The sequence below is a fragment of the Mustela lutreola genome, chromosome 13 (genome assembly GCF_030435805.1).
Source record: "Mustela lutreola isolate mMusLut2 chromosome 13, mMusLut2.pri, whole genome shotgun sequence".
Taxonomy (NCBI): Eukaryota; Metazoa; Chordata; class Mammalia; order Carnivora; family Mustelidae; genus Mustela; species Mustela lutreola.
In genome coordinates this window covers 9,515,098-9,529,305 of record NC_081302.1, presented here as the reverse complement: position 1 = coordinate 9,529,305, position 14,208 = coordinate 9,515,098, and the positions used below count along the sequence as shown (strand labels likewise).

The 14,208-nt window shown below is 35.1% G+C and overlaps 1 protein-coding gene across 2 annotated transcripts in view; it reads right to left on the bottom strand.

Moving 5' to 3' along the window:
- FGF14 (fibroblast growth factor 14) overlaps window positions 1-14,208 on the bottom strand; it is a 609,423-nt gene that overhangs the window by 129,533 nt on the left and 465,682 nt on the right. For both annotated transcript variants that reach the window (XM_059143847.1, XM_059143848.1), the window contains exon 2: window positions 1,650-1,760. In XM_059143847.1, coding sequence (XP_058999830.1) covers window positions 1,650-1,760 — 111 coding nt within the window. The remainder of the gene's footprint in view (window positions 1-1,649; window positions 1,761-14,208) is intronic.

The window sequence follows — 14,208 nt, the reverse complement described above, 5'->3', positions numbered from 1 at the left end:
TGGAAAACTAGTCCTCACTCTCAGTTGGACTTTTGCTGAAGGAAATCAGAGAACACTGAAGACATCAGAACTTGTGAATCTCAAGAGTCCATAACCCCACAAGTATAAGACATAAGAAAAAGAGAACGCCTTTTGTCAAAGAATGGATAAGGAGTTCAAGATAGAAGAAAATGAGCAGACATACATGTATTATTTTGAACCAGAAGAAACTGACATCTTTTATTGATCAAAGATGGTTAAGTCCTTACACTTTCAAAAAGTTCAACCTAATGGCAAAATCCCAACAAGTAACCAATGGTTGACATCAGTTTTATGAGTAAAAACAACTTCTCTTTCTTCCTTGTGCTTGAATTGCTTTACCTTCTCTTTCTTTAAATAGGAGGAAATAACAGTGACAAAGAATCAATGAACAAATATGATAGAGAAAAGTTTAAAAGGACAAAAGGGCAACATAATAAACACAAAGAGAGAAAAAGATTAGAAATTGAAAAGGAGAAAAACACAGACAGACAGGAAAAATTTAAAGTTGAAAGAAAAATTTTAAATGAAGTAAAGTCCAAAGTCTAAAAAGTAAACACAATGGCTGGAAAATACTGACATTACACAGAGGGACACCAAATGCAAAGGAAGTCTACTTTGTGTTATTAGTTATTCTTCATGCTATTGAAAATTTTATTACTAGAATTGAAAACAGAAAGTGCCCATAATTTGTGTATCCAAATCCTCCCTTCTTTTCATGGAATGATGCTCTGTAAATGAAGGGTAAATGCTAAATGGTTTAAAAGATTCATATCCATTCCTGATCCACTAGTAATATGTGAATAAGTATTTCCAATAAAATCAGTTTTGCTTTTCATTGATTCTCCTGAGCAGTAAAAGGTGTCTATTTTAGAACTGACATGCTAAATTAAAAGGAATCTAATGCCAGTATAAACAGAAAATGGGAAAGGAACACACGGACAATTGAATAAAGAGGGACACCAGAATGAAAATACAAAGAAAAGTTATATATTAAAAAATAGTAAAATGAAGACAGACACTAATACAATGGAGGGTCAGTGGTTTTTCAATTAAAGACAAATCATCAGAGGCCCAATTCTGTAAAGTAGTGAAACATTTTGTACAATGTATTTAAACGCACAGAGCCTTCATGTCCTCTCTCTAAAAAAGATACTATCTTTTCTTGTTGAAGACACATTTGAAATATGACATTTCTATTCTTTGAAACAACTAATCCTTATAGCTCTTTAATTTCCACAATTATCATTAAAAAGCTACAGGTTTGATAAAAATATTTCCAAGGTAAACATGGATTCGTCTTTCATCCAAATGCACTAGTGTACTTACTTGACTTTAATGAGATGAAAGTAACAACAATGCTGGATCTGCCAATTGTTTTGAGAAAAAAAAAAAAAAAAGAGAGAGAGAGAGAGAAACGGATTATCTTAAAATGACAGGCTTTGTGTGTTGCTCTGCTCATGTTTTCATCCACGTGGTCTCAGTAAAACAGTGGATGGCCTTCTAGTGTGTAACATTCCCAAAAATGAACCAACGTAACAGGTATTTGTAAAGGTAGCTTAGGAAGTCATTTATGTAGCAGTGTATGTTCTCCCGACTGTGTTAACGGGAGGCCTGAGGTCGTCACTTACTAGAATTAGTGCTGTCATCCTTCGTTCCATCGAGAGCTCCATCGGGGTGCATTTGCAAGTAGTAGCCTTGCCTGCAATATAACCTGGTCACTATACCCTTGAGCTGGGGATCTGAAAGGCAAACATAGTTATCATAAGCCTCACAACGTGTCACAACAGAGTTTCTTATTTCTTTTTCTGATTCATTTTTTTTTTTCTTTTTCAGAAGAGGGCATTTGATAGAAGTAGCACCTTTGATTCTGTGTCTCCCAGATTCCTCTGTATTTATCAAACCTGGCACATACTAATCATAGAAGGTCAGAAGTTGCATGTGTCAGCTGCAGAAAATGGGTCATTTTATAAAACTAACATGTGGATTTAAATGATTAATTAGAACAATTAAGCTACCAAATCTATTGGTGTAATTTTAGTTAAATCCTGAACTAATTAGTTGAATATCATTCAGGATGGCCATACAAGAGTTTTGCAAACTTCTGGTTCTAAGAAGCCTTTAATAAGGCTTTTTAATGGATTTTTCTTTTTTATTTAATTTGACCAGTAATCCCAAAAGGTGAAAAACCTGTTTTTTTTTTTTTTTTAATCAAACTAGCATTTTGATATGCATTCTTAGGAAGAAAAACCTCATTATGGAGAATGTTTCTTTGATGTCTAAAGGGTCACTGTCACTGGCATGGGAGCATCTGGTACTTATGCATGACCCATAGGAAAATGAGAAAGTTGATTTCTCAGTTCAGGGTAAGACACAACAACGAACCTTTGTTGTGAGATCATCTCTGTGACCATGATCCAGACAAATTAGACATATTAAACTGATGTATATCTAAAAAGGAGAGTGAAATTATTTGATTTGATTCTTAACCAAAAGGGCCAAGGATAGAGGACAGTGGGAGTTTATTAAAATGAAAAGGGAAATTATATGGTAACAGACTTCTTATTTGATGCATTGAAAAGATAACCAGTGGAGTGACTCAGGCTTTACAAAGGGCCAGTTGTACCTTTGAAAATAAATATTTACATATGGCTTTTCAAAGGTTATCCCCATCTCATGACTGGATTTGATATTGGACATCGTAGTCCTCACCATGGCAACTGGCACCTCTTCACTACTGCTGAACGGGACTTGCAAATGTGATCAGATCATGCTATCAAAACAGTAGATTGGTACAGAACAATGAAGTCGACCATCTTGTAATTGACAGAAAATTTGTGGATTAGCCAACAGGTAAAAACAAAAAAATACACATACCAAAAAAAAAAAAAAAATGTTGTTCCAAACCAGAATACCCTTAGCTTTTTGTTTAATGCTCAAAAAATTAAAGAGAATGTCAATATCTACTGTCACGTACATATGATAGAACTAATAATTTCAAAAATAACATTATGGTACACAGATTTTCTTTGAAGGTCATATGAGAATGAAGAAAATCTGGGGAATAATGCATGAACACCACAGCATCACATCAGTCTGACTAAATAGAATAGAATGTAGATGCTTCTAGAAGACAAGGATTAAAAAAAATATGAGTGATTATTGGGATCATGTGACATTTGTTCCTTATTCTGTAGTATATACCTTTAAAATTCACACACAATTTTAAGGTGTGCATTAGTGGGAAAATTAGTCTTGTGCCTTAGTCCACCCATTTCTCAGTAAAATTGGGCTACTGACTCTAAGTATCAAGGACTCCTTTTCTTATTTATGCTGCAATGTACTTATGCTCATCACTGAAAATAAGTGGCATGGAAAAGAAGAAAGCAAAGGTAAAAAGGCAGGTTATTAATTGTCATGATGACATACAGAGGATTTCAGAGATTTATGATTCTTCTGTAAAACCTTTATGTTCTGAATGACTTACTTTTAAATTCAACATTTTAGCTTACTACATCTTCTAGACCTGAATTAAGTAGGTCAGGCAAGGCAGTACAAGACATATAACCCCCACAAGCTCCCTCACACTTTAACAAAAAGAACACTTTTTTTTTCCTTTTCTACGATCAAAAAGACAAAACGACAAGGATGTGGAGAAGGGGAATCCTTGTGCGTTGTTGGTGGGAATGCAAATTGGTGCAGCCATTGTTGAAATAGTATGGGTTTCCTCAAAAAATTAAAAATTGAACTACCACATTCAACTGATCCAACAATCCCACTTCTGGGTACACAGCCGAAGGAAGTGAAATCAGGGTTTTGAAGAGATATCTACACTCCCATATTCACCACAGCATTATTCACATTAGCCAAAATGCAGAAACAACCAAGTGTCCATTAGTGAGTGAATGGATAAAGAAAATGAGGTATCTATATACAACAGAATATTATTCAGCTTTAAAAAGAGGGAAATTGTGTCATTTGTGACAACATGGATGAAACTAGAGGACATAAGACCAGGTGAGCTCTTCGTCATGACACCTGATTTCTGATAAGCAAGTATAAGCTAAATTCAAAACTGTGTTTTTGAATTCTCACTAAATTTCAAAGAAACGAGATGAAATTGGTATCCATGTATCAAGTTTCACATTCTTTGATGTCTTCTCTTTAGAAACCATAATAGCATTGTGCTCTTCTCAGGTGCCAGGCACTGTTCTTAGTACATCGTAGGATTAACTCATTGAACTCATCACAAATTACTTAACGGGAAGCCCACTTTGAAGAGGAGGAAATGGAGACAGAAAGATGGAGTCATTGACAAGCATAAAGCTGATAAGTGCCCAGCTGGGGGTTGAACAGGATCCTGCCACCATAACCACTAAACTGAATTAAGTAGGTCAGGCAAGGCAGTACAAGACATATAACCCCCACAAGCCTCTGGAAGTTGGCCTCTGGAAGTTGAACAATTGACTATAACTTTAAAAAAGCCTAAAATAAAATGCAAACCAATCTTTTTTTTTATTTTTTTCCTCTTAAACTAGGTTTTTAAAGATTAACCATGGCTGTATCTAACCCAAATCCTGCACACTTGGAGCCGGATCTGTGATTTAAGACAACATGAAGTTAGAATCAAAGTGCTTGAAAATCTCTTCTACTATCTGCCCCACTTTGTCATTGGCCACATTTCCAATAAATCTCCACCGGTGCAATCCTCACCGAGGTTGCAGATCTAATCCTGTAGGCTTAAACTCGTCTAGTGTCATTCTCCAGAAGGTACTCGTAGCCTTGACTAGGAGACTCCTGTGAACTGTCTCAGCCACTCACATTCACACCGCACTTGCTTTTGTCATTCCACTAAACAGTTGCCTGATTCCTGCAGATTCTGTCTTCACAATCTCCCTCCCTTTCCCCTGTTCTAGCTTCACCACGGGACGCACTGCAGCCCTTCCTGGCCTCTCCTAGGTGGTCATCCCATGGGCAGTGTGCTTGTTCCAATCCAGCAGATCCAGCAACATGCAGTGGGGCCCCATTTTACCTGACCTGCCTGGTTTGAAACTGCTCCATGCCAACCTCTGCTCGTAGCCCAGCCTGGGTCCCTGGGGGCTGTCTGCAAATATCCCATAATCTCTCACATCTATCATGTCCCCTTTACCTATGCTCACCTGCATAAAGATGCCTCCTTGCCCTTCTGTGCACAGACACCCACATGCATTCATCTTGGCACACTTAACTCCATTTCCTCCTTCTCAAGTTCAGCTCCATCAACTCTTCCTCTGAGGCACTTTTCTGACCCCTCAGATGAGTTCAGATTCCTCCCCTGAACACTTCCATGGCAGCATTCTTCATAAGCATTACTCATTTTTAAAATATCAAAATTCTCCATTTTGAAATGATTTTACTACAATAAAAGTTATAGGAAATAATACAACCTACATCTATGTACCCATCATGCAAGTTAACAAGTGTTAGTGTTTTGCTTTATAATTCATGATTTGAATTTCATGTTTGTTTGTGCAATAATATGATTGACATCTGTTTCCAAACTCTACTGTAAGTTTCGTGAAGAAAATCGAAATGTATGATATTGCTCACCATTACATCTCTAGGGTCTACATAAATAGGATCTGGGCAATATATGTTTTTCGAATGAATGTTGACTGTGTTAGAGTGTAATTTATCTAGTAATTTCATATATTGCTAATAAAAACTTGCAAAAATAAGAAATCCAGGATGGCAATAAAGTCTAAAAATTGTCTAAAACTTTTGACCAGGTAATTGTACTTGCTAGATTTCTAACTTAAAAATAAGTCTTCAGTGTTATAAACTTTTTTGTACTGACATATGTATATATAACATGAGCATGACTATGTAAAAAATATTATCCATGGGGGAAAATATGGGAAAGAATACATCAAAATGTATAAAATAAATATATTTTGTTGGTTACTAGAATATATATTTTTCAACATTTTATTATTTAAAAGCTCTTATATAATTTTATAATGAAAATGCAGATTTAATAATAATGCCTTTTGGCAAAGAATGTGTAAAGATAACATTTCATACATACTTGCAAACGATATTGCATACATATATGCAAATAACCTAAAGCATATTACTGTTGTAGATTAATTGGTGCCCCAAATTTTCAAGGATTCCACATATTAGTTTCTTTTTGTGTTTAGTCACATACCCACAAAACCTTTACTATGATCCTCACTTATAAAACTGGCCATTGTGTGATGTGGCCATTTATAGCTTGAGGTCACTCTTTCAAATAATTAAAACGGAAGAAAACAAAATCTTTCCTCAAAGTCCAGAAGTACAAAGCTAAATAATCATAATACAAAACAAAAGAAAATGAAACAATTTTCCTGAGAAGACAACCATATCAATTATATGTGGTCAGGCAAAGGTATGACTAAGTTACTAGATCTACTAGAGGACAATCTCCACAGTCTTGATTCTCAATTAATAACTAAAGGAAAATAAGTATCTGAAATCACTTGCCTATTTTTAGCTAGCCATATAAAAATGCAAAAATATTTTTCAACTCATAAAACTGTTAGAGTTCTTTATTCTTTCTTAAAATACTTACATATTTAGAATATTTACTCTGCTTAAGAAAATATGAAAACTTTGTCTTAATTAACCTTTTTCCTTGTATTTTCTCTTTTGTTATGCTTACTATATAACATACTTTACTTGACATTCTACTAAAAATATTTTGAGGATACTCCTTGTCTGAAACTCTGTACTATGTTCTCTGACATTAATTAAAATAGAAATAATGAAAGCTAATGTGCGTGCATTTCAAGAAAAAAAATGTTTCATGATATATTAGCCTCAACACTCAAAACTGAAAGAAATGCAAATCAGTTCAAATGCCTTCAGATATAAGAAAAAATACCCAACAATTTTAATTAAAACAATCCCTCTCTCAGAAGTGGGTTCATTTAAGTCAATCACTGTCACAAATTGTTTTCATGCAATGTGCAGACTGACAAAAGAGAAATCGGGATAATCCTTAGAATGATGGATATATTTTTAATCATTATTTAAATTGAAAAAATGCACAATATGGCATGTGTTTTTATATAGCAAATATAAAAATGTATATACATCACACATACCATGTTTTTCTACACAAATCTCGGTACAAGTTGGCTATCAGTGCAGGTTCTTAAGTGTCACTCCTCTATTAGCTATGGAAAAATCACGTGTTTTTTTACAGGGTAAAAAGCCACTTTTGGAATAGACATTTCTGTGGCAGATCTAATTAAATTTTGGCACTCCTAGTAGCAGAATATAGCATTGTGAATAATTTACCCAAAGCCATAAATTATCATATAATTCAGCCATAAAAATAAACCATATCAGGAACTTTTCCAAAGGGCTAAGAATAAAAGTGGGGAGAGGACACTAGTAAAATGATGAATAAACTAAAGGTATGTGAAAACCTGCTCTATCTTTTTGTTAATGCCATCCTAAGGATAGCATTCAATTTCCTCTGGAAATTGCCCTCATACTAACTCAAGGGCCTATCCTGCTAGGAACCTTGTTTCAGCTATTTCAGAGTGGTCCCCTAATCTACCACCCAATCCAATGCATTACTATGTCTGTTCAATTTTAACTGTTGATTCTACAGCCTAGAACACGCTCTCCACCTCTGCCTACCAGAACCTTATGCTTGTAGGTACTAGAGATAGAATCTCACATAAAAACAAACAAACAAATGAACAAAACAGTTTTTGCCCTCAAAGAGCTTGCTATCTTACTCAGAGGGGTAAGGAAGAACATATAGTATGGTTTTGTGCCAATTAGTCATGTCTGAAATTACTGGGTTTTTGTGTCTTCCTGTCCTGTAAATACATTATAAATCCCTTGCTACTTTGCATCATATGTTATTTAAAGTAGCCTATCACTATGCTTTGCACAGAGAAGCCCTTCAACAAATATCTAATGACTGAATTCATTTTGTCTTTAAAAGAATCTATATATAAGCCCTAAATTATATTCAAGGCAAGATTTATTTTGTGTATCTTATTTAAGAATTGGAGGAGCAGGGTATGCTTGGAATAAAGATAAATGTGTGTTTTGAAATGGAAACACCAATAATTTTTTGAAAAATTGTTTTCCAAAACTATTTTGCCTCCCCCAGCAAAATCACTCCTAATGAAGTGTATTAAGGAAACAACAGTGGGTAGAACCTTTTCTTAGGGAAAATATTTGAGAAGTTGACTAAAGGGAAGGCATGCCATATTATCCTACTCAATATTTGACCCTCAGCTCCAAGGAACAGACAGACTAAGAGTGGTTCTTGGGATCCCTAATCCAGGGTTAAACTCTCCTAGCTTTGTGAATATCCAGTGTCTACAAGCTCCAAATAGGAAGCATATCTTCAGAGCTCAGTTGAAAGCATCCCCTTCCAATACTGTTTTTCAAAGAGGTTCGTTCTCTAATTGCAAGATTCTAACATATTAGAGACACATTGGTCCTCTTATGGCCCCAACATAATTAGCATTGGATAATAAAATTTAAAAATGTTGGATCTATTCTTTCCCTTTATATTCATCACTTACAAAGATGAATAATTATTAAACATTGTGTTTTCTGGTTTCTTAACTTATTCCTTCTAAATTGTAATTACGTATTTAAAAAATAAATTATAAATATTAATTATATAATTGCAAAAGACAATAAGAATTCTTGTGTGTATTTTAAAAAGAAAAGGATGTGGGGTGCCTGGGTGGCTCAGTTAGTTGGACATATGACTCCTGATTTTGGTTCTGGTCCTGATCTCAGAGTCGTGAAATTGAGGACCTCATTGGACTCTGCATTGGGCGTGGGGCCTGCTTAAGACTTTCTCTCTCCCTCTGCCCCTCCCTTGAATACTCTCTGTCTTCTTTGTCTAAAAGAAAAATATGTGTCCTTCAGTGACAACATTTGGGATTCAAGTCATCAGTATTATCATTACACCTAGAGAAAACTTTGTTGATAATATATTCTGTCATGGAGTCCTAATTTATGAATGACTTCATTTCCTCCTGGCCAGAACATATAGGTGCATATACAAAGAAGCACTATACCCTGTCTCATTCAGTGTGCTGATGTGTCACTCTGTGTGGCATTGGCAGCACTCACAAATATGAACACATTATTTATGTTCAGACTCTTCACCAAAGATATCAAATACTAAAAGAAACTTAACACTACTTTGAGGGTATTTTATACCAACTTCTTTACATTAGTCTAGGTATCAGGAACAATCATGCTACTAGCTGACTGAAACCATAATGTTTCCTAGATGTCCAAGCAAATGGCTAAACATTTTACTTAAATTTTCAAATGCTATTGTCATCGTTGGAAGAGTAGAATCAGAGATCCTTCAGTTTAGTTGCTATCTAAATGACATATATTTTTTTAATTATTTTTTTAAAGATTTTATTTATTTATTTGACAGACAGAGATCACAAGTAGGCAGAGAGAGAGGAAGAGAAGAGGCTTCCTGCTGAGCAGAGAGCCGAATGTGGGGCTCCATCTCAGGATTCTGGGATCACGACCTGAGCCAAAGGCAGAGGATTTAACCCACTGAAACACCCAGGCACCTCTATTTTTTAAATTCTAAATATACACTTGGTATTTGTGTTCCTAATGTTGTTTTCAAATAAGTATCTCAGAGAAGTGTTCAAAGTCTTAGCAATATATTTGCAATAAGTACTCTCCAGTTAAAATATCAGAATATTCCATGCTTAGTCAACAAGTCTCCAAATGTTCAATAATAAACTTCTATTTCTTAATTACAGGATTTTTTAACTAAGAAAACTACTATTGGCAAAAACTGCTACAAACCTCCTTTGGAATTCTGAAAGGAATCTCTGCCATCTTGAACTACTCACAAGTTGGAAAGTGAATTTATGATTTTTTTTCACAATTATGACACACACATACACACACACACCAAAGAGCAAAAGTGGGGAAACATTTTTTACTTGCCTCTTAAATGGACAAAATCACATTCTTTACTGTGATAATCCTTTCACTTCATGCTGCTCAACCAAAAAGCTATCTTATACTAATTATAAGATAAAATATAATTGTATATTATAAATATTAATCATGCCTCTCACTATGTTCTTCATAAAGTTTGAGGTTAATCAAATGTAACTGAATGGCTTGAGGAACAAAGGTCCAAGAGTACTATTAACATTTGCTAATATTTTATAGTCGCATACTATTATAATGAACAAATTTCAATGCTGGAAATAGGACTGAAAAAGAATATGAATGCTATGTGAACCATAAATCATAATCTGAAAGAGCTTAATAATTATGAAAACTTTCTTTAAAGAGTGACTTCAACATATTAACAAGGACCAGAAGTACCCTTTTACATGAAACAATAAAAAATTGACCTATTGAATTTTGCAAGATACTGGACATTAGGGAATAAAAAACAGTAGTCCCTCAGATGGGAAATAAATGAGGTGAGTCCTATTTCCTGAGAAAGATCCCAGAGCATGTGGAAGGGAAGGTAGCCCAGTAGACTTTCTAAATTGAAGAGATTGAGCTGAGAGTCTGGGGAGACCAATGTAGATGGTATCTAGAGTACTGGAGAAGAGAGAGCTTCTAGAAGAAAGAACTTCTGAGATCTGTAGTTTACATGAGAATTCAGTTCTGTACTGATCTTCAATTTATGTAAGGTGACTTCCCAGGCTGGGGAAAACCATGTGAAACTATCTGAGGTAAAACTGCCACAAAAACATGCAGGACTGTAAATACTGATTATTCCCACCAGTCAGACTGCAAAAATTTATAATTCATGGGGCACTGAACAGAGTATAAGCAGGGTCTTGTCTCAAAAGTAGAAAAAAAACTAGCCCTAGAATGAGCAGAGCTTCAGTCTCCATAAACAATTGTAAAAGCAATAACCAAAAAGAGTATACCTTTTCAAAGGAAAATAAGTGCATTCCAGAATAAACTCAAGAATATTTATGGGAATATAAAAATTTTGAGCCCCCAACAAAATAAAATTCAAAATATTTGAAATCAAATAAAAAATTACCAGCATGGAAAGAAGGAGAGAGATTTAACCTGTAACAAGGGGAAGAATGAATAAATCAAACTGACCTAGAACTCCCTCAGATGTTAGAATATTAGACAAAGACATGCAGTCATTATAACTGTAATCCATAATTCAAAAAGTTAAGTAGAGACATAAAAGACATAGTAAGGACCAAAAAATGAACTGCTATAGGTGAAAAACACAAGTTGTAAAATGGAAAAAAAAATACATGAGATGAGATTGTTTTCAGATTAGGAACTGTAGAAATGCAAGGGATGAATTTGAAGACATAGCAATAGAAATTGTTCCAAATGCAGCTCATAGGGAAAGCATAATTAAAAACAAACAGGAAAAGCTGACAGTCTTCCCTTTGAGATAAGGAACATGACAGGGATGTCCACTCTCACCACTGCTGTTCAACATAGTACTAGAAGTCCTAGCAACAGAAATCAGACAACAAAAAGAAGTAAAATGTATTCAAACTGGCAATGAAGAAGTTAAACTCTCTCTTTTCACAGATGACATGATACTTTATATGGAAAGCCCAAAAGACTCCATCCCCAAACTACTAGAACTCATATAGCAATTCAGTAATATGGCAGGATACAAAATCAGTGTACAGAAATCAGTTGCTTTCTTATACATTAACAATGAAAATACAGAAAGGGAAACTAGAGAATCGATTCCATTTACTATAGCACCAGAACCATAAAATACCTGGGTATAAACCTAACCAAAGAGGTAAAGGATCTGCACTCGAGGAACTCCAGAACACTCATGAAAGAAATCAAAGAAGACACAAAAAATGAAAGAGCATTCCATGCTTATGGATTGGAAGAACAAACATTGTTAAAGTATCTATACTGCCTAGAGCCATCTATATTTTCAAAGCCAACCTGATCAAAATTCCACCGGCATTTTTCAAAGTGCTGGAACAAACAATCCTAAAATTTGTATGGAACCAGAAGAGATTCCTAATTGCTAAGGAAATGTTGAACAAGAAAAACAAAACTGGGAGCATCACGTTGCCTGATTTCAAGCTTTACTACAAATCTGTGATCACAAAGACAGCATGGTCCTGGCACAAAAACAGACACATTGACCAGTGGAACAGAGTAGAGAGCCCAAATATGGACCCTGAACTCTATGGTCAAATAATCTTTGACAAAGCAGGAAAAAATAAACAGTGGAAAAAAAAGATAGTCTCTTCAATAAATGGTGCTAGGAAAATTGGACAGCTACGTATAGAAGAATGAAACTTGACCATTCTTTTACACCATACACAAAGATAAACTCAAAAGGGATAAAAGACCTGAATGTGAGGCAGGAATCTATCAGAATCTTGTAGGTGAACATTGGCAGTAACCTCTTCGACCTCAGCCAAACAATTTCTTTCAAGATATGTCTCCAAAGGCAAAGGAAACAAAAGTGAAAATGAACTTTTGGGCCTTCATTAAGATCAAAAGCTTCTGCACAGCAAAGAAATAGTCAACAAAACAAAGAGACAACCCACGGTACGGGAGAAGATATTCACAAATGACGCTACAGACAAAGGGCTGATATCCAAGATTTATAAAGAACTCCTCAAACTCAACACTCAAAAAAAAAAAAAAAGGATAATCAAGTTAAAAAATAGGCAAAAGACATGAACAGACACTTCTCCAAAGAAGACATACAAATGCCTAACAGACACATGAAAAAAGGTTCATCATCATGAGCCATCAGGGAGATTCAAATCAAAACCACATTGAGATACCACCTTATACCAGTTAGAATGGCCAAAATCAACAAGACAGTAAACAACATGTATTGGAGAGAATGTGGAGAAAGGGGAACCCTCATACACTGTTGATGGGAATGCAAGTTGGTGCAACCACTTTGAAAAACAGTGTGAGAATTCCTTAAGAAATTAAAAATAGAGCTACTTTATGACCTTGCAATTGCACTACTGGGTGTTTAACCCAAAGATACAGATGCAGTGAAAAGAAGGGCCATATGTACCCCAATGTTCATAGCAGTAATGGCCATAGTTGCCAAACTGTGGAAAGAACCAAGATGCCCTTCAACAGATGAACAGATAAAGAAGATATGGTCCATCTATACAATGGAGTATTTATGCCTCCATCAGAAAGGATGAATACCCAACTTTTGTATCAGCATGAATGGGACTGGAAGAGATTATGCTGAGTAAAATAAGTCAAGCAGAGAGAGTCAATTATCATATGGTTTTACTTACTTGTGGATCATAAGGAATATCATGAAGGACATTAGGAGAAGGAAAGGAAATGTGAATTGGGGGAAATCGGAGGCGGAAAAACCATGAGAGACAGTGGACTCTGAGAAACAAGCTGAGGGTTTTGAAGGGGACAGGGTGGAGGGTTGGGTGAGCCTGGTGGTGGGTATTATGGAGGGCACATATTCCATGGAGCACTGGGTGTGGTGCATAAACAGTGAATTTTGGAACACTGAAAAGAAATAAAATAAAATAAAATAAAAATAGAAAATCTAAAAAAAAAAAAAAAAAAAAAAACCCACAAAAATCCAAACAAACAAAGCCTCAGTCAGCTGTGCAGTAACTTGAAGCAACAAAATGCGTATTTAATTGGAGTATCCAGAAGAGTGTCAAGAGGACAAGAAGGAAAAATATTTGAGGAAATAATGGCTGAAAAACTTCCAAATTGTTGAAAGTATAAAACCAAAGGTCCAAAGAGCTTAACAAACTGAAGACAGGAAAAATGACAAAAATACATCAAGACACATCTTGCTGAAAGTACTCACAACCTGTGATAAAGAGACAATCTCTTTTTTCTCCAGAGTCAGGAAAAACATTACATACAGAAGAATAAAAACAAGAAAGATAGCAGATTTTTTTTTTAACAATTGAAGCAAGAAGATAACGGAGCAACATCTTTGCTGCACTGAAAGAAAAAAGTATCCTAAAATTGTAAAACAGTGAACATGTCTTTCAAAAACAAAGGTAAAATAAAGATGTTTTTAGACACCCATAGGAGAAAGAATGTATTGTCAGATGGATTTCCTTACAAGAAATGTTGAGGGGAAGCATTCAGGAACAAAGAAAACGATACCAGATAGAAATAAGGTCTAGTCTAAGGAATAAGGAGAACTGG